The sequence below is a fragment of the Rhododendron vialii genome, chromosome 5a (genome assembly GCF_030253575.1).
Source record: "Rhododendron vialii isolate Sample 1 chromosome 5a, ASM3025357v1".
Taxonomy (NCBI): domain Eukaryota; kingdom Viridiplantae; phylum Streptophyta; class Magnoliopsida; order Ericales; family Ericaceae; genus Rhododendron; species Rhododendron vialii.
In genome coordinates this window covers 6,829,706-6,855,279 of record NC_080561.1, presented here as the reverse complement: position 1 = coordinate 6,855,279, position 25,574 = coordinate 6,829,706, and the positions used below count along the sequence as shown (strand labels likewise).

Below are 25,574 nucleotides of genomic sequence, written 5' to 3'. Positions count from 1 at the left end.
AGAATTATATATAAACTTGAAACATGTTAGTGCTGCCCAAATTCCTGCAGTAATTCAGTCATGCTAGTAGGGACGGCTTGAGATGATTGGGTGGGCTGGAAAGGTTGGTTAAGCATCCGACGAATTGCCGGAACACCCATGCTAGTTGAGGAGATGCAAGCTTCATAAAATGAAGTTAGAGTACAAAAGTGCATATTATAACTGGCGTTTCACAAATTAAATTGATAACAAATTGCCTAGTTTAAGAACAGTATACCTGTGACACTTGTGAAAATGGACTCGATAAATTCTTCTCGTAAGGAAAGTCGATCTATATGAGCACCAAAAGTGACACCAGGGAAACCCATTGTAGCTTCCTGATGCAAGTTTTCAAGTATTAGGACACAACAAATTAAAATAGTGGACAAAATACTAAATTATGTCAACTAAGTAAGAACAAAAATTAAATAACAGAGATCAAAATATAAACTTCTACCTGGCTGAAATGTGAAGGCGGATGTAATCCACTTTGTTGAATGGCTTGTAGTTCTCTTTGTTGAATGGGATTATCCATGGAGTTCAAATTATATACTGGAGTTCTTTTAGACTTAATGGCCCTTTCAAGAGCATTTCTTGCCTTTCGCTAGACCTTCCAGTAGCTCTCTCTTTAACTTTCGACCCTATAACTCTTTTCTCAATTCCTTCACCAAGGGTAGCTTCATTCTCCAGAGATGCACTATTATCGGCATTCAAGGTTCCATGAAAACTTTCTCCGGTCAAACTTGCATCCACTTCTTCCGCAACTTTTTTAAGACAATCCAAAGCAATATTATAAGTTTCCTCTGTTTCCGCAGCTCTTGTTGCCAATTGGGTACACAAGCGACACAACTCCTTGTATCGTCTTCCCATCATTGCCTTTGGATCTTCTATCAAGCTTGTCCATGCACAAGTAGTTGTACTCCCTGATTTTGCATTCTTTGTCCACCTTTTCAATATGTATTTCTCCGGAATTCTCATAACGTGGTTTGAGGAAAGAACTTTAAGTGCATGTGAACATAACAATCCTACAAACTTAAATTTCTTACAGCTACACAACGCCATATCTGTTGATGAGTCGTATGTAACAAGATGGTGTTGATCCTCCTTGCCATAAGGACTGATATCATATTCAGTTATTATTCCACTCTCACCAAGTTTGTTCAAGTTACAATCATGACCCTTGCTTAGCTCCTTCTGAAATAATACAAACACTTTTGGGGTGTACATGCTGCATGCTTCAACATTTCTACCGGAATAGGACAAAGATAGAGTACTTTGAGTTGCTCTAAAATCAGCTTTTATAAATACTCCAAAACACCGCCGGTATCGCCTATCTTCATCTGCATAGTTCACTTAGAACGCAAGTAATTTTTATAATCTTGAGGGAATAAACCCAAGATTCTCTCGCCCACCAACTTGTCTAGCCATAAACTCAATTGTTGCCTTTGGAGCTATCCCACAGTCATTTGCCATATCTGCTATAGCTGCTTGGGCAACACCAAGCTTCCTATGAGACTTGTGTAAATGAGTCTTACTTGAAATACAAACCGTGTCAATGCAAAAGCCTTAGGTAATATCAGCATTATAACTCTGCCACATTTGTCAATTCCACATGTAGGGGTCTTTTTGCACCTAAGTTCTGTTTTTCACAGGTTTTCCCGTGTCAAAACTGTGAGCACGGATGTGTAACGCTTTGTACAGGGCCGGCTCAACCCCAAGGCTCAAGAGGTTTGGGCTTTGGGCATCCCAAAATGGGCAAATTTTAGGGGCATTCCTAATTTTGCTATTTGGGCTTGAGTAGAAGTCTTTTTGGGCTCAAAAGAAGGAAAAAAATGGCCCATTCTAAATTAAATCAGCTAGCAGTCCACACAAATCAAATGAGGCCCAAAAAAGCACATGGTGGCATTTTTGCAAATAATTGATCCAAATGGTCCATTAAATTAAAACACTCCTCAGCTTTCTCACCTCTTACATTTACGTTTTGTTGCCCCAACACAAAAGAAAAAAAAAATGAAGAAAAGAAGAAAGATGAACGATTCGAAATTTCGAAAACCAAAATCGGCATCCAGTTGAAATTGTTGAATCACAAGGAGAATCCAAACCATAGAATCGAACACTGCAGCAACTTCGTCCCCCACGGTCCCACCTATCGCCAGCTTCGACAACGAACAGGTTACAGGTACGGAGGTACCTCTCTCTCTCTCTCTCTCTTAAATATGCACACGAAGTGGGTGCCGGAGTCCGGAGGCCCGAAGAAGAAGGGGAGGCCCAAATGCTGAATACCTTGGAGGAGGAATCAGGAATGGGTTGTTTGTTTACTGGTTGAGATTAGGGGTTTTAAAATTTGTTAGGACTTTTGAAAAAATTTACACCGCCAAATCAGGACGGCAGGACCACATAAGTTTAAGCATTTAAGCAGTATATTCTTCAGCCTCTCACCATCGATGAATCGTAGTTCTTCAAAAGTTCAGGTTTTTTTAATTTTATAGGCAGGACCGCAGGACCACATAAAATTTGTTAGGGCTCTTTTAATATTGCTTATGAGAAGTGAGACTTTCTTTAATTAATAATTTTATAGGCTTTTTTTTTATTTCTAAGTTCAATTGAGTAGTGATAGTCATACTAGGGCATTTTTTTATTCTCCACTTGATTTATGTTTAAGCTTATTGGAAATTGAAATGCAGGACCAGTATATACACTACACATTGCGGAGTCTTAGAGTATCTCTCTCCCATTCGCTTGCGACTTGTGAGGCTTCAAATCGGTAAGTATTCTCTTCTTATGCAGAGCCTTGGCTGGTGGTGCTTAGATTTGTGCTGATTTAGTTGACATTAGTTGGGGTGCTTAAATTTAAAAATATGTATTTAGTTGAGATAATATGTATTTACCTATTTGGAAACTTTGTATTTTGTGTTCGTATATAATGATTAGTAGAACTTTATATTGATTTGGCTTTTTCGTATTGTGATTGTTGCTGTAAAAATTGTTAAGCATTAACTCTTTAAGGACACACTTTTTTTTATTGGCCTTGGGCACCCCAAACCCTTGGGCCGGCCCTGGCTTTGTAGCATCTTCGGTACGTGATATATGGCTCGCTTCTGGAAATGATGGTGGTGTATAGGTTGGATCGAGTTTTCATTTCTGGAAGCGTAAAAATAGTACTAGTATGTATGCAAGGAATGTTGTAACATTGTGTATTTGCTGTACATATGAACTTTGCTATTGAGTATGCACGAGGGAGGAACGAAGGGCAATGAACAGTGGCGGATCCAGAAATCTCATACAGATGGGTCACCTTTCAAGCATGTTTTGAGTAAAAATACTTAGTAATGAATAACTTTTAAGAAAAAATTAATGGATTATTTGTGTTTTTGTATTTATATTTTATTATATCTTATATTTAGTTGTGTAATAGGTGCATAGGTATTTGTGGCTTTGTGGTACTATTACTACATAAGCCCTTGTTGGGCAGGATTCAACTCTTATAATTGGAAGTTTTGAAGAATTTTTTGTTCTTAAAGCATTTAAGCACAATTTAAAAAAAAAAAAAAAAAAAAACAATCCTGAATGACACTAGAAGGATTTGAACCTACACCACTTACCTTGAGGCACGAGAACTTACCACTAGTACAAGAGTACCACATTTGCTATACTTCAGGAAATTTTATACATGTTACTTATATTTTTTTTGTAAAAAAAATTACTACATTACGACAACTTCAGGTGGGTCACTTGACCCACCTGTTCCTTTACTAGATCCGCCCCTGGCAATGAACCAGTGTGTTATTAGCACTGCATGTAATGGTATTATAGTAGATGGTAAATCTATGGAGAAATGTATGTTGTGGCTGTATTTAGATCAAGGTTTTGAATCCCATTGCGTACTAGCCAATATGTATTGGTATTGACCAAATTCGGTACCCTACATCTCTAATTTCGTTCCAGCTCAAATACTAGTCGGTGCCCGACGTTACCAGCCGATACCTATTGGTACTGTTAATATTGGACAATATCAGTCAATACCAGACAGTACCAGACTACTTTTAGATTTATTTTTCTCTTCTAGAACCAATCAATACCGGACTGCTTCTGAATTTATTTTTTCTTTTTAATAGTTGTAATGGTAATACTACATAAATTCTTTGGTGAGGAAAATACCACTAATAGCAAAAGATCCGAAAAAGGTACCAATACCAGTAGGAACATCGATACTCTTGCCGGTACATATTTAGAATCTTGATTAGATCAAGAATTAGTGGACAAATTTAACAAGATGAAGAAGAATGATCTGAAAAGCACATACTACTATATTCAAAAAAAAATGAACTTTTTCCCCTTTCCCATCCCAACTTTCTAAACAAGTTTTAATACAACTTTGTAACGTAATTGGAGGAACATCCAGTCATAAGATTGGATCAATCTAGTTAAGATGATCCGTTATTTCAATAGTGGTTTTTCACATATTTTACTGTATTTATGCCAACGAAATATGAAAAACAAGAGTTTTTTTTTTTTAACGAATTTATTCTAATTTAAGACAAATATGTTGACAACGATGATCTTTGTGGGAGCAGCAGTAACTGGGCTTTGCCTTTGCCGGAGCCACTGAAGACGACGGCGACACAGTAGCTTTGAAAGCGGGGGAAGACCGAGGCTGTTGGAGATGCTCTTGCAATTACGAGGGCGGTGGAGCTCGCCCAAAACACACACACACACACACACACTCTCTGTCTCTCTCTCTCTCGAACCAAAAGAAGAAAAGGAGGGGGTTCGGCCATTGCCGACTCTGAGCTAAGCCGAATAAGGCGGCGGACTTAAGCCCCTGAAATTTGGCGGAAAATTAGGGCCCCTAGACCTAGGTACGTAATATATACTTAATCAGTGGCTTCCAATAACCAAAGGAGATAACTAGCCAATTGGTAAGTTTGGGTTTTGAAATCCAACAGATTCAAGGTTCAATTCTTAGCCCAACCAGCTCTTAACTTTTTTTCCCCTTCTTTTGTTTTCCTTGAGGTTTTTTTAAATTTTTTTTAAAGAAAAATAGGGCCCTGTTTTACAAGTTCGACTTAGGCCCCAAGAATCTCTAGGCCGGCCCTGGGTTCGGCTCCTGTCCAGTGTGGTCCATTTGATGGTTGGGATCAACTCTACCAAAATTAAAGCTCTAGATCTTGCCATGTCAAGCCCCCATTTTGTTGCTCTCTAAAGAAACGGAAGATCCAAACGGAAGTCTTGACGTTAACTCTGCAAAATCCTAAAGAAAAAAACTCCCACTCAAGCACGTGTCTTCTCACATAGGAGTACTTTCATGGCACAGACTCATTTTAATTTAAAAGTCCAGCCAAACTGATATTCTGGGTTCTTGAAATTCTTTATTTTGTGTGTTTTGCTCATTTTTTTAAATTTTTGTTAGATTTGCATAATTTTTTTGGATTAATCATCTATCTCGAGAGTCTAAAAAGTACTCCCTACATTTCTAAATGAGAGACTATTTTCGACACATGTGATGCTCAAAAAAATCGTTTGTATCTCACAATTTGTGATATTTTAAATTTTGGGAATTTTTGGGCTTTTGTTCTTATTTTAAAAAAATTCGCGTTTATTAGTTTTGAGCCTAACTTTTGTGATTTTCTGATTCGTCTAGTCAAAAAAAATCAGAAAAGTAAAAAATTATGATGTCTACCTAAAAGGCTCAAAAGCCGATTTTTTAGACTTTATCTTGGATATATTTCAAAAAATATTTGGGTAAAAGTCATAATTTTTTACTTTTCTGTTCGTCTAGACGAGATGAATCAGAAAAGTAAAAAGGTTCCTCGCAAAACTAGCAAACCCCAAAAAAATTTGAATAAGTACAAAAAAGAAAAAAAAACCCAAAAATCTCTTAGTGGAACGCTACTCTAACCAATTTCACCTCTATGAATCCAGAAATAATACTTACCGATATATGTTTAAAGTGATTTTTTACCGAACCCCATAAAATAATATTTTAAAAAATCTATGAATAATTAACACTATATAACGTGGTGGCAATATTTTCGCAAAAAAGCTTCCAAAGTGGGCTAATCTAAATACACGTCGTCTATATTTTAAGGAGGAGAGGGGGAGGGATTGGGAGATGCTGCCAAGCAGAGGTGCTTGGCAGCGGTGCCGAGCGCATCTCGGCCGTCCAAAAGTGTTTTGGATGGCCCGGATGTAAAGGTACCGAACGGATTTAAAAAAAAAGAAAAAGAAAAGGAAAAAGATGTTTCGATTCGGGCCGTTGATTCCGAGATGAACGGCCGGATTGGCCGCTCGGCACCCGCTCGGCAGGGGTGCCGCTCGGCAGGGTCCCCGGGTCCGAGGGGGAGACGTAATGATTTGGTTCACGTTTACACCCTAGCCCGCCACGTAGCCCACAAAGTCCAATAAGTCAAATGACCACTCTACCCAACCCACCAAGAACAATATCCCGGCAACTTAGGGCAAAATCGTCCAAATTCACCAAAAATTGGCTAGCGAAAGAATTGCAAAAGTTGTTCTTCTTTATAGGAGATAGGAGAAGAGGAGAGGAGAGGAGAGAGAGAGAAGAGGAGAGGAGAGAGAGAGAGAAGAGAAGAGGAGGAGGAGGAGGAGAGATAAAGAAGAATGATCTGAAAAGCACATACTACCATATTCAAAAAACAATTGAACTTTTTCCCCTTTCCCATCCCAACTTTCTAAACAAGTTTTAATACAACTTTGTAACGTAATTGGACGAACATCCAGTCATAAGATTGGACCAATCTAGTTAAGATGATCCGTTAATTCAAAAGTGGTATTTCACATATTTTTACTGTATTTATGCTAACGAAATATGAAAAACAAGTGTTTTTTTTTTTTTTAACGAATTTATTCTAATTTAAGACAAATATGTTGAAAACTGTGAAATCATGTGTATGTAATTACGATCATATTTGTCCTAACTGCATGATTTTCCACAAACTAATACAGGTTTAGAGCTTTCAAATTGGAGCCCATGAGTTAGGTTTTACCGGATAATGATCACGATGTTCTTTTGCTTTCCTCAAAATAGTGGGGGAGAGATGGTTTTGTACTTACAAGGAGGCGGGGGGGCTGCCCCAAGGGGGCAGCAGCGTGCTGCTGTCCCGGCTTTCCGGGCCCGCTCCGGTCTCGCTCTAATGATCTGAAACGTTCACTTTGTAGAGCTCGTCGAGTAGAATAACTATGCAAAAAATTAGCTTAATTGGATATCATTAAGTACCTGATCGGAGCCCATATAACTCTCGGTCCATGGGTTACAGTGGATTTGATCCAGTGTTTCGGATCCATTCTTTTTAAGATAAAAAGATTCCGATCAGGCACTTAATGATATCCAATTAAGCTGATTTTTTGCATAGTTATTCTACTCGACGAGCTCTACAAAGTGAACGTTTCAGATCATTGGAGCGAGACCGGAGCGGGCCCGAAAAACCGGGACAGCAGCCCCCCGCCTCCGTACTTACAATGAGTGGTAGTCCAGTTGGTATATAAGGGAGCTCGTACTTGATTCATAAGATCGTGGTTTCAAACACGAGCAAATTAACGAAACAACGAGACTCCAATTAATCATGAGAGACTGGGGTCTTATGTTAATTGATTAGGGAAAAAGATTGTAATATTTGTAAGGTAATTGGGCAAGGTATAACAAGCTCTTGAAAAAATTCAAACCAAATAAAGTATATCATCGCTTGGAAAAATTTAACAAAATATCCAAAATACGTAGAGCTATCCTAGGGGCAATTTCCAACTCGCGGTGAGGTTAGTTGATCCCACTTGTCATAGTGCACAACAGCACAAGTATAACCCTTGTGAAGAATCCCTTTAACAGAAGTTTAAAAAAAAAAAAAAATCCCATTAACTAATTTTTTTACTTACAATTTGAATTAAGTTTTATATTTATCTAAATTTGTATATAAAAATTGAGAATTAAAATGTTCGATAATTAAAACTTTATGGATCCATAGTATATTTTTGAAAACGTTTTAAATATTTTAACACCGAAAAATCCATAACAAATATAGTATGAAGAAAGATCAAAATGATTATAATAAAATAGGAAATTCAATTTTATATCAAACTTTCAAGCAGATGCAATATTTTTTTCCCCAAGAATCATCAAAATACTTTTGTAATTTTAATAATAACTTGAAACTCATAATTCACAATACAAAATGTGAAATAATTTCACATTCCCTTTGTATCCCTTTCCAGTTTCCATTCTTTTTTTTCCGTATTTATCCATGTGAAATTATCAAATTGCCCCTAGTATTTACAAAGTGAAAGTAAAAGCAAATATTACCAATTTCACGTGAATACTGACGAAAAAAGAATGCATGAGAATAAGAGAATAGTGTGAAAATTACAGTCCTTAAGAATAGAGGTGTCAAATGGTGCCGGCACGGCCCGTTTAACTTCGTGCTAACCATGCTTCGTGCCGTGTCGTACCGTGCCGGCCCGTTTACTTTATTTACTTAAATCGTGTCGTGTCGTGCCGTGCCATGCCGGCTCGTTTGTGTAAATCATGTCGTGCTGTGCCGTGCCATTTGCCAATCGTGTCGTGCTGTGCCGGCCCGTTTCTGAAATCGTGTCGTGTCGTGCCGGCCCATTTTCTTAAATCGTGTCGTATCGTGCCAGTCCGTTTTCTTAAATCGTGTCGTGTCGTGCCGGCCCGTGTTCTTAAATCGTGTCGTGTCGTGCCGTGCCGTTTTCAATCGTGTCAAGATGTGCCGGCCCATTTACTTAATCGTATCGTATCGTGTCGGATCGGGCCGGGCCGTGCCGTTTTAAGTCGTGTCGTTTTAGTCTGCCCTAACGTGTGTGGGTTGACTTAAGGCATAACTAATCTTGCATCAGATATGCAACCATTGTATACATTTGGTATTTGGGCATATTGGAAACTCAGCGACATTGGGCAAGGATAGAGAGATCCTTGTATTCACTGCATCCTCATAAAAAACAAGAGATGAGTGTGTGTGTTTGAGAGAGAGAAAGAGAGCAAAGTTGCTATTCAACTTCGGTTGCCCCTTCTTTTTCTTTTTTTTCTTTGAACGTCCTCTCTTTTTCCTCACTTTTCCAGCTTCCTACTTAATAAATCTCAGACAACTTTTTCGTTAGTATACAAGCGAGTTTGGTAAAGGGCTCAATCAATCTGCAGTTGCGCTTTCAATTCTTATTGTCGCACATTTGAATAGTTTGAGGTGTTTTCTTCAAAATGCTTTTACCGTTTTACGCTCCTGCTAGTGCACAAGAATTATGTTAGGCAAAAGGTCTACACTCGGTCTCAGAATATCATAATCACTCTGTAACTTGCAGAAGAGAAAAATGAGACGACAATTCACAATGAAAGGAGAAAAATAACAATGGACGCTGCATTTTCATATACCATGGCACGCCAAAAAAATTTAACAATTAAAAAAATAACATATTACAACCCCTAATTAAAAAAAAATTCTTGGTCTTAATGAAGTAAAATTTAACAATTAAAAAAACAACATATTACAAATGGTCCTATTGTTCTAGTCCAAGCTGTCCAGCTAACCCTTATATATATATTAGTGTATGCTCGTGCCTGAAGGCACGGCGCTACGTATTATGAACCCAACCTAAATGACTACCCTTCTCTATTATTAACCACCTCTACCAGTGAACCCGACTTTTCCGGAAAGAATATAAGGCTCTGAGTTTTCCTACGGGGCTAAGGCCGAGTTTTCTCTTTTAGCCCCGTAGCGAAACTAAGCTTAATACTATCTAATCAATCAAGCAGTGATTCATATCACACCCATGTACAATATAATTCGCCCAACAACCAAAGATAAGGAGAAAAATGACAACTCGACCACATTTTAGAAAATAAAACACATATTATTGTTATTCATCAACTCAACGAAAAACACAGGTAAGGAAATTGTATTTCAGTAATCTTGCCACTTGTACATTAAACTACTACCTGGAAACACACACACTAAAAAAAAAGACAAATAAGTAAGCATCTTCCTTTAAACAAACGTGATTCTAGAGTAAAATTCAACAAAGCATAAACCATTTTATCTAGCAAATTGTCCGTCCTAACCAATGACCTTCTCTACTATGACAACCCATGTTAACCTAACTCGCCTTGCGTAAAAAAATACTAACTCTAATTTACTCAGCCAAATAGATGCAGCAATGCTATAGCTTGGAGTAGAACCAAGCTAATTGTCATAGACTTGTTGAAGAAATGCAAATGCAACCTGTTCCATTTCCTTTTAAAGTTTCACTGCACATCGTTAGCCAGTTAGAGCTTCCAACCCATGGAAGCTTAGTCCTGAATATACCATCTTCCAAGAAAAATACCCAAATGTGAACAAAATTGAAGAAAATAACCAAACGTGTCGAGTACTCTCTATAACTCTGTGCAAGTGGGCGGTGGAGCCCATAGGATTAGTTAAGGTGCGCGAAAATTGGCACGAACATCTGAATTATCAAAAAGGAAGCACGTTTCAGGAAAATAAAAAGGTTTTGGGTGGAATTTTGATCAGAATTGCAACTATATTGATCATAATTTAGCAAATCAAAATCTGACCAACAACCAGTCTCACACAAATTCCTCATAATAAGTAGTAAAGCCTTCATTGTGGATAAGCAAGATTTGTATCAACAAAGAACTGGAAGACATATACAACTATATAGGTCATACACCAAGCCACACACATTTAGGAATATAAAAATCAATATCATCGCAAAGCAAACCACTAATTCAATTGACAACAATACCGTCATGACCAAAGAAAAGCCTCCAAAAACAATAGTAATCATGGTCATAATGCATCAATGCCCCCATGCTAGCACCAAACTCCGAGTGTAAAGCACTTTTGTAATGAAGAATTCGTGACCTGTGTGGTTACTCCTAGCTAGTCACCAACCTGCTAATTAGAATAACAATAGCAGCACTTAAGCACTTAAGATTGCACTGGTATTGATCACAACCGACACCAAATGCACCCAACCACATTGCACTTGTATTGATCACCATCGACCAATCCGACGCGACCATACAGTAAATCTGACTCACAACTTTAAAAAAAAAAAAAAAACTCAAGTAAATATCAAAGAAGTCCATCCATTCAAGAATAACATGGACTTCGATGAGGAAATTCTAGACTTCCTGCACTCTTTTCCTCTTTGCCAACATTTGTTAATTGGGGTTCACGTGAATAAATGCTAGACTTCTGCACTCTTTTCCTCTGTTTGTCGGCATCCAAGGCCTTTGTAAGGTTAAACTCCAATTCTTTTTAGAAATTTCACAAACATCCAGTTTTCTGTATTAAACACTATGTTCGCAGTTGATGCCAAAATGGTTTCAAGTTTCAACACAAATACATACTTCAATCGCCTATTAGAAGCCTCATTAGTTTAATTAGTTTAGTACCCACTCATACAACTCTAACTTCCATGCTAGTTCTTTCGAGTTCTAGTTCAATTGTAGCAATTTGACAATAGATCCAAAAATGATTTCCAAATCAGGTGTCTAAGGTTGAGGGCTGTCATGGCCTTCAAAGGATCCCACTTCACTGTTAGATCATCAAGATGACAGATTGCACAACGCATCCTACTAGTGTTTGATGAAAAAACATCCTAAGAAACCTATTGAAGAAATCTAACCATCAAAAACCACATAGAAATATCTGCATTTGGTGCTTAAAAACCAAATTCAAGAGGTACCGAGTGAAATAGATCCGTAAAATGCAGGAAAACCCCAAGGAAAATAAAATTAGAGAAAGCAATAAAAGAAGAGAACCAGAAATTTCTTACCTTCCTATTTTCTTTGCACTACTTTTATGCATGACGTGCGTACCTAGAAAAAGGAAGGGAAAAATCACCTTCATCAACGCACAGAGTTTAGTGAAAAAGTAGACAACAATAATTTTTTAGAAACCAAAAAATAGATAAGAAAAAATGAATTAAGGGGGGAAATGCAAGGTAAACTTTTATCGGTGACACTGCATTTCCTATAGTCCTTGCAATTTGCATCAAAGACTTATCTAAATCTCTAGATAGATCCCCTCGAAGACCTGAGGACAAAAGCGATAAATAAGGGTAAGAAGTTGAAAATGAACAGATAGATCATCACGATGTAATGCAATTTAATACAGTAAATCTGTAAATAAGTGTTGACAATTGGCTCACTTTGTCACAGAAACATGTTCGATTCAAGTTGCCAACCAAGCATTATAAGTAGTGACATTGCACCAAAAAGACAACAGAATTTCAATTAAGGCATCATGATTAACAAATATCTGTAAACCAACCCAGCTTAATTTGGAGCATAACTAATAAAGATAAAATTTTCGAAGCAAAAAAGTTATCCAAAGGGTGGAAACATTAATGATTACCCCTTCACCACGGATGTAACCGCCACGGATCTGTTTGTCACAGCAGATGGCTTTGATGAAATTATCCCCAATACTGCATCCCTAAAAAATATCACCATTGGAGCTGCAATTCAGGAAAAAAAAACAAATTTGTAGACAAACATACAAAGAATGATGTTGGTGACATTAAAGTTAAAACAAAAGCAAACTAAAAAAATTAGAAGTTTAAAACTAAAAAAGAAAAAACAATTATACCTTTAGATCCCAAAGAGCCTTCTTGCAGCCTAGATCACTATATTGAAGGTGAAAAAACACGACTAATTAGAGACACACGATTGGAAACACCAAATACGACATTTTAGAAGAAAGGTTACAGAAATAGCTGGTTTCAAACCAACCCAAACTTATGCACTGCATTGTTCCTTGACTGTCCAACCAGACATAGAGAGCAACATGGGTAATATAAAGGCCGAGATTGTGTGTAATATATAACCGACCTAGAGAGCCTTTCCACTTGTATGAGGCATTTTCACAAACACATTAAATACAAACACAGATAAAAGAACCGAGGGCTGTGATTCTTGCCATCTAAATGGATAAAATACCGACAACACACACACACACAGAAAGGGGTACCGGTTCTTATCGCCGCTGATCGTTGCTGGAACTGCAGCTTAGGGCAGAAACGGACCTTTCATTCACCAAACGCCATGGGTTGAGATTTCTTGTCGAGAAGAGGGATTGAGGAGATCTGGTTTGAATCGGTTATCTAGAATAGGAGTAGTTTCCATGGTGGAACCAGTGAGGGAAAGACGTGGGAGGAGAGAGAGAGAGAGAGAGAGAGAGAGAGAGAGAGAGAGAAGACATGGGGGTGTGAGGAACTGCCGTGTGTTCATGAGCGCCAAAATTGGAGAGGTCAAATCCATCTCAGCCGTTGCTCAATCTGGCTTTTAATATCAGCTCTTGATAAAAGAACGTATCTTTCTGTGATTTTGGAAAAATCTTCCCGTGATTTCGGGAAAAAAAAAACGTACAGTATTTGTTACCATACTTGTAGCCGCAGATGTAGAAGTATAATAAATCTTCTTGTTGTGATTTCGGAAACATCTTGCTATGATTTTTGGAAGTAGGAGTATCCTTTCTAGATATACTTCTAGCCTTACTATACGTTAATCTCAACCGTTGATTTCGGAAACATCCCATATTAAGGAAACATGTAGGAGTAAAATTTAAAAGGAATGTTGAATGGAGGGCGGAGATTTATGTAGAAGGAAGGGATAAATCTGGAGCGTTGGTTGTCTTTTAGATTCAAACACAACTCTGTTTTATTATATATATATATATATCTATATATATATATATACATACATACAGTCGGGTTCCGGTGAGGGATCCCGCATTTTTTTAAAATGCGAGACTCCCCTTCCCGATTGAATTTCGATGATCCGAGCCGCTCAAAGTGATCAGAACGTGATTTTAAGGGTCCCCGCAAGAAATCAGCAAAAAAGATGACCGGGAAGGGCTTCATCCGAGCAGTTTTCATTGAACGGTTCAAAAAAAACTGCTCGGATGAAGCCCTTCCCAGTCATTTTTTTTGCTGATTTCTCGCGGGGACCCTTAAAATCACGTTCTGCACACATTGAACGGTTCGGATTTTCAAAATTTGATCGGAAAATGAAAGTCCCGCATTTTAACAAAGTGAGGGATCCCTCACTTGATAATTTGTGTGTATGTATGTGTGTGTGTGTATATATATATATAATTTTTTTTTTCCCTTATTTCTATTATGTATTTTTTTCCTTTTTGTTTGACAATTTTTTTTATTTCTTGTTAGATTTGGGGTAAATAATATATGACTTTTGCACATTTCCTTTCATATTAAATTATTCTTGCACCATAAATATTTTGATAAATTTTTTTAATTTTACTTGTTATCTTGTATTGTAATATTAAATTTGCAAACCAAAGGTCCAAAGCCTATTTAATTTTACTAACAAAAACAAAACAAATATTTTTACCGAATAAAATTTGATAGTTTTTTAAAAGTGAAAAAATAATTTTTTAAAAACATGATTTTTTAATAAATTATTATTTTTAAAAAATTAAATATCTTAGTTGTTTATCTTTAAAAAAGGGTAAACAAATATTTTTTACAGAATAGAAATTGTTTAATTTTTTTAAAATTAAAAAATAAGAAGCCATTTGGCTTATTTAATTTTTTTTTCCGTGCCCTTTCGTGCACATGTCGTGCCAGATCGTGCCCATGCCTTGCTAGAACCGTGTCGTGCCGTGCCGTTTCTGTCTATTTTTCGTGCTCGTGCCCGTGTCATGCCCGTCTTACGACCGTGTCGTGCCGTGGCGTGCCATGCTAACTTTTGTGCCGTGTCCGTGCTGTGCCGCCCACTTCCGTGCCCGTGCCGTGCCCCGGGCCCACTACAATCGTGCTGTGTCGTGCCGTGCTGCCCTGTGCCGTGCCGTGCCGGCACAGCCCATTTGACACCTCTAATTAAGAATGTGTGTTTTTATCTCGGCCATGGGTGTAATCAAGCCCAAAATTCAAAAAATGAGCAGAGCTTTTAACTAGCTGAACCTCTCGCGAGCTGAGCTTGACTAATTTACTCCTCGAATCTATATAAATGAACCCAGATTTTTAATGTTGATCTCGGCTCGTTTAACAAATGAACCAGAAACTTGAGTTCGAACTCGGCTGGATCACTAAATGGTTCGGGCCGAGGCATGAGCTGCTTATTTGTTTGCAGCCCTAAATTCTCGGCCTTCCAAAAATCATTAAGGGGGTGTTTCCGATGGTGAAAAAATTTGTAAATTCTTAGTTGTGATTGAAAAGTTGTTAGATATTTTCGATAGTGAATAAGTTGTTAAGAACCTTCTAATTGTCTAAATGAACGGCTCGGATGATGACCGCTTCATGGCCCAATTCGAAACTAGTGGGCCCATTCTGATTCGGAAAGTAATAAATCGGACCTTACCACCCACCGCCACATCTTTCTTATTTAAATGACTCCCTTCCAGAATATTCTTAAATCTACGGAGTATAAATTAACATTTCCCGTCGCTTTCCCCTTTCTCTCTCTATCCTCAAATCATCTCTCTCTCTCTCTCTCCTCGGGTTAGGGTTTTCAAGCAGCGAAACCAGAAACCATGTCGACCCGAAAGAAGATCGTCCTGAAATCCTCCGACGGGGAGACCTTCGAGGTCGAGGAGACCGTGGCCCTGGAGTCCCAGACCATCAAGCACATGATCGAGGACGACTGCGCGGACAACACCATCCCCCTCCCCAACGTCACCAGCAAGATCCTCGCCAAGGTCATCGAGTACTGCAGGAAGCACGTCGAGGCCTCTGGCGCCGGCAAGGCCGCCGACGACGTCGACAAGGACGCGGCCGACGAGGAGGCTCTCAAGAAGTGGGACGCCAAGTTCGTCGAAGTCGACCAGGGCGTGCTCTTCGATCTCATCTTGGTTTGATCTCTGTGCCTTTTTTTTTTTTTTAACGATTTCTCTGGATTTTTGATGTTATATTGCAGTGTTCTGAAAGTCGGTCTAGTTGGCGCTAGGTGGGTTTCTAACGCCTAGATTAAAATTGTCTGAGTAGTTGGTTTTTCGATGTTTTGTTAGTTTGATCATGTGGTTTATTTCGATTTGCGGTGCGGAGAGTATGCCTCCATCCCCCCCACACCCAGTTTTTGTGACGGATTTGTTATGTTGAGCATGTATTTATTGTGTATTTCTATTTGTGTACTCTGGCTCTCTGAGGGTGATTAGACAAGTTGTTTCTGCTATTTGGACTATTAGTTGATGTTGTGAGGAGAATGACCTGTCTCGAAATCCCTGTTTTTGTGGTTTAGTCTGTTTGGTCGGTTTAGATGAATAGGGAAACTTGGGCTGAATGTAGATTGTTCCAAGAATTGTCTGCTGTTATTTAGGAATTTTGGAATGGTTTTTCCGTTAGTAGATAATAATTGCAAGCAGTAGAAGAGTTTTGTTTAGAGAACCAAGTATATTATAATGGGTTTTAAACGTTCATCAGTTTGTTAGAGAACCAAGTATTGTAAAATTCCAAATTCGCATTGAGGCTTTCTGGTTTCTTGGTCAAGGAAAGAGAGCAAGAGCCCTCAGCTTATTCATGCAAAACACGATTGTTATATGTTTTTTTTTTCTATTCAAGCCTTAATAATGGATTGAGGTTTGGTTTTCTTTAAATTATTTGATTATGCCATAATTATAATTAAGATCAAACGATTTAGAACACATTTTGGGTTCCGCTTCTTAAAATATGGTCCGACTCTTTTTTACGAGCAACTGTAGTATACATATCGAATCAGGATATGCGATTGTTGGAGACGTCATTGCATAAGTGGAATTTCAATTTAAAAATGATACAGGGTGGGATATGTTTAGTTTTTGGAAGGAGACGATACGGATGATAAGATACACGCATACACATGCCGTATCATAAGGTTTTACTGACTTATCATGCTGGGATAATTTGGACTAAATCAGGTAATATTTTAAATTGTGTACTAAACTGCTCTGTCTACTGAGCAAAATCATTTGGATGTAGTTCTGGTTTCTGGGAAGGCTTAAGAACTGTATCTGATGATTTTCTAGACCTTAAGCGCTTGATCACCTAATGCGCTCTATGTTTTCTTTTGCTTGTGGTATGGATGCCTCCATTTGTTTTTGTTATTGTTTTTTTTTTTTTTTGGTTTTGTTACATTTTCTGCTTCTGTTTCAACTCTGAATTTTTTTTGTGGGATCAAGTATTGTCTAGAATCAATAGGAGCAATGTTTAATTAAATTTACCACAATATTTTGTGACCGAGTATGATGTTCTATTTTTGGTAGCTTACTAGAAACAGTTGAAGAGGTTTGTATTCATGATTGTTACCTTGTTGTGCACATTCTTATTATTGAACTGATATCATTAGTTTTTTCTATTCTTGTTTGTGGATATGAGATATGGGGTTGGGATGTCTATAAGCCGACTGGGGGGAAATGAGACACTGTATAGGCGATACTTTGTCATCTGCAGGAACTATTACCCTGTATAGCTGTTCTTTGTATTGCGTAAAAGTGTTTCTGGAAAGAGTTAAGAAATGAATTTTGGTCCTCATGAACAACTTGCGTCGGGATGTTGATGCAGAGCATTAGCACATACTTTTATGAAGCATGTGTTGCTGGTGTCAGTACACGTTTGTTTTTCTAGGCATCCCAAATCAGTAGTCTGTATCCAGTGAATGTGTATGAGTCCTACACATCTGTGCATACGAGCAAGTTTGTTTTATGCACTAACACATAGCTGTTCTAAAAGCGTTTCAGTGAATGTGTATGAGTCCCACGACTCCCATCTAGCTGCATGAATGTGCTTTATTTGACGATTTTCTGTGGATGAGAGTTCAGCCGTATAATGTTAAGCTGCCTCTTGTCGCATTTACATGCATGCATGTCTATCTGTGTATGTAAGTAAGACTACTTATTTTCTCATATACTTTAGCTTGTTATATTTTTTCTTTACAGGCGGCTAATTATCTGAACATCAAGAGCCTGCTAGATTTGACATGCCAGACGGTGGCGGACATGATCAAGGGAAAGACTCCAGAGGAAATCCGCAAGACCTTTAACATCAAGAATGATTTCACTCCGGAGGAAGAAGAGGAGGTTCGCAGGGAGAATGCTTGGGCATTCGAGTGAAACACCAAATGGGTTGGGCAAAAATGTTAGTATCAGAGGAAATGCATTGAAGTGAAACACCAAATGGGTTAGGCAAATATGTTAGTGTCAGAGGATTTCCTTCTTTTTGAAAGCTGCTTCGTACACATTTTGTTTATGTTAGTAAATATGTGTATGGGATAACAATTCTGAACCATCTGTTTTCTTATGAAGTTGAACCGCTTGTTATCTTTCCATTGGCCGTGGAGTTAAGATTCTTAAATTGTTTAGATGTTTTGCACTTTTCTCTTCAGTTAATTACTGATATGCTTGCTCTCCCTTGTGTGCGCGAGCCCCCCAAAAAAGAAACCGAATAGATTAGTGAGCATAATGGGGACTGAAAAAAGAAACGAAATGGGTCGTCAACAGGTCTTTGGCGGCAGATAACTTGGCAACCAGTCTGCTTCTCTCTTCCTCCCACTTGAGCTGATCCCTCTTCGTTTTCTCTCAATGTTTTTCTTCGTTAACTTCACCCATTGTTCGGTTATCTCGAGCTTTTCCCATGAAATATGTCAAGCAGGATCATGTATCTTGGAGTAATTTATTCAATGCTCCGAGTATCGCGTGGATTTGGCTACATGGTACTCTAGCGACAATAATGCGGTAGGAATATTTATTATTCACTCTTGTTGGCTGATTGAGAGTTTGGTGGCAATTTCCTACTTGCGGAGAGTACATGTCTCGGTGCCACATGAAGTACCCATTAATTGTCCTGTATCTTGGTACTATATATTCATCTATATTTTGCTTCCGGTTTCTGCAATTTCATTCCTCGTAGAACTCGCTTCTGCGAATGGATGTTAAATGGACCAAATAGCCAGAGCTACCAGAAGTTCGTTCAAGATCGGTTCATCCAAGAAGTAAGCCAAAGTCGGATACATGTTTTGGGGTCGTTAAGTTTGCAAATTAATCTCGCGCAACTTATTTCAAACACTTTTATAAAACTCAGATGAGTTTTAAAGCCAAGCTTAACCAGCCTTGTTTGTTTGGTTCGTTTGTAGACCCTATCTCTGACTCTTGTTTAGCTTCCAGTGTCTTCAATTCTTCCCCCCTTTCATGTACATTTTTTTCCGCTTCTTCCTACAAGCTGCTTTCGCTCGATTGAGACGTCCACAAACCGGACAAACCAAGCAACACAATTATCATGAAAATAAATAAAAACTTAGATATTAACGACTACAACCATCCTAAAAAAAAGAAGAAGCTGTCCTATAATTAAATTGAGCAGAACAAGCTTGACCAAAAAAATTGAGCAGAACAAGAAGATGCAAAAAGGTAGTAAGCAACTAATTAAGAATGAAAATTACTAATTATTAAGGTTAAAAATCATCTGAACCATGAAGAAGCTCTCTGTAGATTTCAGATGATGCCCTAGCAGCACCAAGCTCTTTCATCAGTTGGCTTCTCTCTTCCTCCCATCCATGGCACTTATCAATGCACTTTTGAAGTAGGATTTCGTACTTGGCATGGTATTTAGCTTCCAAGCTCTGAAATTCTTCACTAGTACAACTCCTCCTCCTCCTTAATTCTTCCTTTGATTCCTTCAAACTAACTTCGAGTTTAGCTTTCTGTTGTCCGGTAAACTCCTCGTCTATTATGTCGTTCCTTTCTTCTTTTGCTTGCACTTCTTCCTTTGATTCCTTCGAGCTAAGATCAAGTTTAGCTTCCTGTTGTTCGGTATTTTCCTTGTCTATTTTGTTGTTCCTTTCGTCTTTTGCTTGGAGTGCAGCTCCGAGTACTGCAGCTCCGATAGGCATCACTGAAATCGCGCCTCCGGCAAGGCTCCCAAATCTTAAAGTTTCAATGATTGCAACCCCGATAGCTATCACTAATGTCGCGGATCCGATTACTGCAACTTCACTTGCATTTGCATCAATCCGATCGTTAGCCATCTACACAAAGAATAAACTTTCAAACACAATTATTGGAGAAAAGTACAGAAGCACCACAATGATTTTTCCATTTGCATGTGTAATCGTAGTGTTAACTATGGATAAATAATGGGTTAGAGCAGCAAAATAAGAACAGACCACATACACATCAAACCACAATCAACCCATAAACAGGGCTAGATGAAAGAACAGAACTACATACATACAAGCAAGCCACAAGACAGATTTCTTTTTGTTTCTTTTACTGCAACATAAAATTCTTGGGCTGCATCATGCAGGGCATTTAGGCTCTCACTTTTTCATAAGTTTCAAACAGAGCATTTAGTCTCTCTCTCTCTTGCACTCTTTGTCTGCCTCTCAGATACACGATCTCACACACGGACGCACACACACGCTCTATATACACCGTCAACCATACATTACTAAAAACAACTCTTCTATTATGATATCTATTACTTGGTTACCACTCCACTTGCTGCAATATATCACTACATTTTTTGTTATCCCAAAATGTATGTCCATTTTTACTTTTCAATGGACATGATGGAGTGCATTTTTTATGTTGCCCTTTCTTTTGACTTCATTCAAGATGTTAAAAAGATAAAAAAGAGAGGACTTCATTCAATATACTACTCTCTCCGTCTCTTTTTAAGTGTCCTGCTTCGTAACTCCAACTTATTAAAAAGACATCATCATTACACCTTTCACATCAACTTTTTCCTCCACTTTTCCTACTTACCCATCATCATTACATTTTTATTCACTAACTTTTCAAAATAAAATCTATTTTTAGGGACAAAATAGACAATACACCAACTTTTACCTTCCTAACTTTACAAAATGGACACTTATTAAGGGACAGCCCAAAATGGAATACTGGACACAAAAAAGGGACGGAGGGAGTATCAAATAAGGTACTTTGGGAAATTAAATTATGTTTCATTTGTAATGATGATGCTTCTTGAAGAGTTGGATTCTTCAAAAAGCCCAAACATTGTGGGACGGAGGAAGTATGACCAACAATTGTCCTAACCCAGTTTATCCGACGGCCTCTTATTTTGCTTAGAAAAAATTGCCATATCACTGTAATCTTGTCTTTGTCGTCCTCGTATTCGGTTTTCAAATCTGTGCTTCATAGCCAGATTTGGGCATACGCCAAGGAACGTGTATGCTTGTGTATATAGGGTTTTGATGCATGTACGTACCTGTAGAAGTGAGGAGAAGAGCGCAATGAGGTAGAGAGAGTTGGAGAGAATAAGAAGGCTGACGGCTATAAACAAGATGCTGCCCCAGACGTTTGGGGGAAACCGGTAGAACGATAACACTAGAAAGGCTGCAGCGCCTCGTTCGATCCAGAAAGCTAGGCACACAAGGTTTTCGGTGAGTCCTTGAGATTTGTTACTATCATTCCCTACAGAAGGAGGAGGAGGAGACTCTACTCTATCTACCTGCTCCTTCGCCATTGATGCTCACCCAAATCAAAAGAGAGAGAGAGAGAGAGAGAGAGAGAGAGAGAGAGAGAGAGAAGGTTGTTGCGGGTGTGTATATGTAACACAGGGAGAGAGGAATGTATATTGGAGCTAATTTCCGTTACTAGTAAGGAAACCGTTATGGGGAATATACAGAGATTCCATTTAAGAGTTTTAACCCACGAAAAACGGAGTAATGCCTGGAAATAAAACCTTTAGAACATGATTCTATGAAATATTATTCAATTTTCCTGGGACACATTCACGTAGTATTGTCTAGGCCACTTTTGCGCCACGCATTTGGCGTGGGTCCACGACAACTGTGTAAGTTCCACTCAGTATATGATAAAAAATGGATTCAGGGCACCATGCGGTGATATCCGATGAGTGCCGACTAATCTCACTAATTAATTCCAAAGTCAAAAACTTATTCAACTGTCAGGAAGAGAAACAAGTAACTGAAATAAAACTTAATTAAAAAGCTAGTAATTAATCAAAAACTGAATAATCTCGTGAGATCAGTGAATGTGTATGAGTCCCACGACTCCCATCTAGCTGCATGAATGGGCTTTATTTGACGATTTTCTGTGGATGAGAGTTCAGCCATATAATGTTAAGCTGCCCCTCTTGTCGCATTTACATGTGCGTCTGTCTGCGCATTTACAAGCGAGTCTGTCTGTGCATTTACAGGCGGCAAATTATCTGAACATCAAGAGCCCGCTGGATTCGACATGTCAGATGGTGGCGGACATAATCAAGGGAAAGAGTCCAGAGGAAATCCGCAAGACGTTTAACATCAAGAACGATTTCACTCCGGAGGAAGAAGAGGAGGTTCGCAGGGAGAATGCTTGGGCATTTGAGTGAAACACCAAAAGGGATTGGCAAAATGTTACGATGATTGATGAGTACGTTTTTGGACACTAATAACCGAGCATGGAGAAGCAGCCATGCGTAGCTAATAATTGCTCGGTCTTACTACTCTGGTCGGCCAGTGAGGCTTGCTCGAAATGGCACGATGTCTGTTCGGAAGCGCTTGCTAGGTCGAGTATCTTTGTTTCGAAACTCGAGCATCATGGGAGGCAGTTGTAACTCCCCCCGACTCCTTGACTAACGGTTCACAAGTCACAGGGCACACAGCTCTCACCCACTCATGGAGTAACCGCTGTCCACGATGAGGCAACCGCCATCCACTCCCACGATCTAAGTCCATGATCTCAGGGATTATCTGACACCGTAAATTGGCCTATAAATATCAATGATAACGAGAAGGAAAGGTATGTGCTCTGTTCTTTTCTCACTTTACTATTCTCAAACACCGCTGTAACTTACCATTGGAGGGTCCAGGACTTGTTTTGCAGAACTCTTCGAAGATGGAGCTTATATTGACCGACCAGATTTTAACGCCAACAGTTTGGCAGTGTCTGTGGAAAATAACAATTTAAACTATTTGAGATTGAAACCATGGTCAACACGCATGGTTAATCTTAGAACATGTGTACTTCTTTCATTAAATAAATTAACCTTTAGGGTCTGATTGGATCCGTCGAGGGCAGATGACTCTTGCGCCCGGATGAGAGAAGCGGGGCCACCCTTTACCTTGGTTTGGATCAATCAAAACTCACCCTGACAAAGTCGTCCCCTGATAAACTTATTCGAATGAAGCTAGGCACAAGCGGATGAATTTAGGATGGCTTTCGACCAGTCCATAAATTATTCGGGCTAATCCAAGTGTTTTTTTGACCAAAACATCCTTCTTCATCCCCTCCCGGCCCCCAACATAGACCACCACTGCAAAACCAGAACCACCACATCCAATGGCGGATTTAAAGTAAGACCAGTGGGGGCACGGGCACTGCATTTTTGAATTATTTCATTTTTATCCCTAACTTATAATGGTCATGACATTCGTATCCTAAAAAATTATACAAATTTCTCTTTTATATCACTTATATCCCTATCTTTGTCAACTTTCAAAAAAGTTTTTTTTTTTTAACTTATTCGTTTTACATAAAGACCTGTTACCTATATATGCATTGTAGTAAATTTTACGTTTTAACTTCATTTTTTATAGATAATTGTTGTTCATTGTGAGTAAAAGAAAGGAAATTGTAAGCATTGAAGCCACTAAAGGGTTTGTCATGCCAATAATTTCATGGTTCGGAATTAGATGATGTATGAACTAGTTGGTCGGAACATCCTGCTATCAAAAGAAAGAAAAAGAAAAAGAAAAAGAAATTCTAAGACCATGTTTAATGGTGTTCCCACCGAGTTATTTTCTGGCTACGCCACTAACTACATCTTCCCCAAAACCAATGTGTGTGTGAGTTAAAGCTATACCTGTTGCCGGAGCTGCTTCATTTAACGGAGCCGGACCAAATCTTTCCCTCCTTTTTGATCCTGGGAAATCAGTGTGTGTGTGTGAGAGAGAGAAGTGGGTGCTAATATTTGGACGAAAAACAAACAAACCAAGTCATATTTAAAAAAAGGAAAGTAATATTAATAGATTTTGGGGGGTTTCATGCCTATTTTTCTAAATATTTGGACGAAAATTAAAAAAATTAAAAATATAATTTGGAATTGCACAAGGACAAAAGAGTCATTTGATAGCTTTTTACATCATGCACCCAACTTATCTCTCATCCAAATATCCAAACTAAAGTCATATTTTATCCTCCCTTTTTAATACATCATCAACTACTACTTTTTTATATTATTTATATCTCCTCTATAAATGGGACCCGGGGACCCTGTCCAGCGGCACCCCTGCCGAGCGGGTGCTGTTTGTGCCACAATTAAGATTTCTATTTTTACCCGTCGATTAGATGACACGTGGCGGGGGTAAATATGAGCAAATGTGAGGATATAATGGACTTAACGTAATGATTCAGCGTGAAGGTGAATCGATGGCGAAACTATAAAAAGTCTTGTCCATCGATTAGCCTCCACGTGGCGTATTCCTGTGGTATTTTGGACCGTCGATCGAGTGACAGATGTCAAATGGACGTGGATCCCATGTTTCCACGATTGAAGAGGATGGAAACCGCAATTAACAGGGCAACTTTCTCAACGTGGGCATGATCGGCAGTTAGAGAAAGTTCTTAATCAGAATTCGAGGGAAAGTTCAACTGCCACTTTGGAGGGAAGTTTTGAATTCAAATGTAATGTGAGGAGGCCTATTTAAGTACAAGTTAATAGCAGTTTCAGGGACACACAAACAACGCCAATCAGGCCTTTATCTTTTCTTTTCTAGGAGTAGAATTAACTTGTAATTGTTCACTCAATCATCTCGATTGATTGTTCTTCTACTTTGAGGGTTAATAAAGTCCATTTTGTTAATCTTCTTTCATACTTCACCCACTTCATTGTTTGTTTCCAAAGAAGTCCTGAAATACGGCAAGGAACCAAACTCCACTTTTCACATCCACATTCCAGCAAGCTTTACGATACAGTTTCCCGTCGATTCTCCGTCGATTGGAAAGAAAACAAGAATTTTTGATAACAGGTGCCGAGCGGCCAATTCGGCCGTTCATCTTGGAATCAACGACCCGGATCGAAACAACTTTTTCCTTTTCCTTTTTTTTTTTTTTTTTACATCAGTTCGGTACCTTTACATCTAGGCTGTCCAAAACACTTTTGAACGGCCGAGATGTGCTCGGCACCCCTGCCAAGCAGGGGTGCTTGGCAGGGTCTCCAGGTCCCTATAAATGTGCAATGGGGTTCGAAAACTGGTGTTATCTGTTTTAATATCTATCTATCTATTCTATTATGTAAAGAGGGAGCACCACTTTGGTGTCTCTCCTGTCATATGTATTTTTTTTTTCTATAAATACCCTCCTAAGAGAAAAACACATAATACAAAATAGTTAATTGTGAGGATATATTAGATATTTTAAGAGAAAAAAATCATCCAAAAACAGTTATCACCCCACTGCATGCACAACTTTCTCTGCTCCCAATTGGTAGGAGAAGTTTTCCTTTTTACCTTACCTCGTTTCTCAATCTCTGCAACTTCTCCGAATTCTTTGTTAACTCTACAACAATGACCTTTCCTTTTTTCACTTTTCGTTTCTTCCCATATTTACACTGTATTAATGGCACACCTG

The 25,574-nt window shown here is 38.6% G+C and overlaps 4 protein-coding genes across 5 annotated transcripts; 2 read left to right on the top strand and 2 right to left on the bottom strand.

Moving 5' to 3' along the window:
• Window positions 1–558: 558 nt before the first annotated feature.
• On the bottom strand, window positions 559–1,601 carry LOC131327505 (protein FAR1-RELATED SEQUENCE 9-like). The gene is made up of 3 exons (XM_058360667.1): window positions 1,567–1,601; window positions 1,431–1,525; window positions 559–1,358 (listed from the first exon to the last, which is right to left on the bottom strand). Exons 1-3 carry the CDS (start codon window positions 1,599–1,601, stop codon window positions 559–561), a joined length of 930 nt encoding a protein of 309 aa, XP_058216650.1.
• Window positions 1,602–1,914: 313 nt separating this feature from the next.
• Window positions 1,915–2,965, top strand: LOC131327504 (uncharacterized). Its single transcript, XM_058360666.1, has 3 exons — window positions 1,915–1,948; window positions 2,020–2,197; window positions 2,703–2,965. Exons 1-3 carry the CDS (start codon window positions 1,915–1,917, stop codon window positions 2,836–2,838), a joined length of 348 nt encoding a protein of 115 aa, XP_058216649.1. The 3' UTR covers window positions 2,839–2,965.
• A 12,435-nt stretch (window positions 2,966–15,400) lies between these two features.
• Window positions 15,401–22,350, top strand: LOC131327272 (SKP1-like protein 1A). Of its 2 annotated transcripts, none has more exons than XM_058360345.1 (2): window positions 15,401–15,860; window positions 17,919–18,340. In XM_058360345.1, the coding sequence occupies exons 1-2, from the start codon at window positions 15,543–15,545 to the stop codon at window positions 18,090–18,092; spliced, it is 492 nt and encodes a 163-aa protein (XP_058216328.1). In that variant the 5' UTR covers window positions 15,401–15,542; the 3' UTR covers window positions 18,093–18,340. The 2 variants fall into 2 exon arrangements, with proteins under 2 accessions (XP_058216328.1, XP_058216329.1); XM_058360346.1 differs by lacking the exon at window positions 17,919–18,340 and adding an exon at window positions 22,162–22,350 and having other exon boundaries at window positions 15,434–15,860.
• Window positions 19,338–21,681, bottom strand: LOC131327270 (uncharacterized). Its single transcript, XM_058360340.1, has 2 exons — window positions 21,208–21,681; window positions 19,338–20,002 (listed from the first exon to the last, which is right to left on the bottom strand). The coding sequence occupies exons 1-2, from the start codon at window positions 21,463–21,465 to the stop codon at window positions 19,430–19,432; spliced, it is 831 nt and encodes a 276-aa protein (XP_058216323.1). The 5' UTR covers window positions 21,466–21,681; the 3' UTR covers window positions 19,338–19,429.
• Window positions 22,351–25,574: the final 3,224 nt, after the last annotated feature.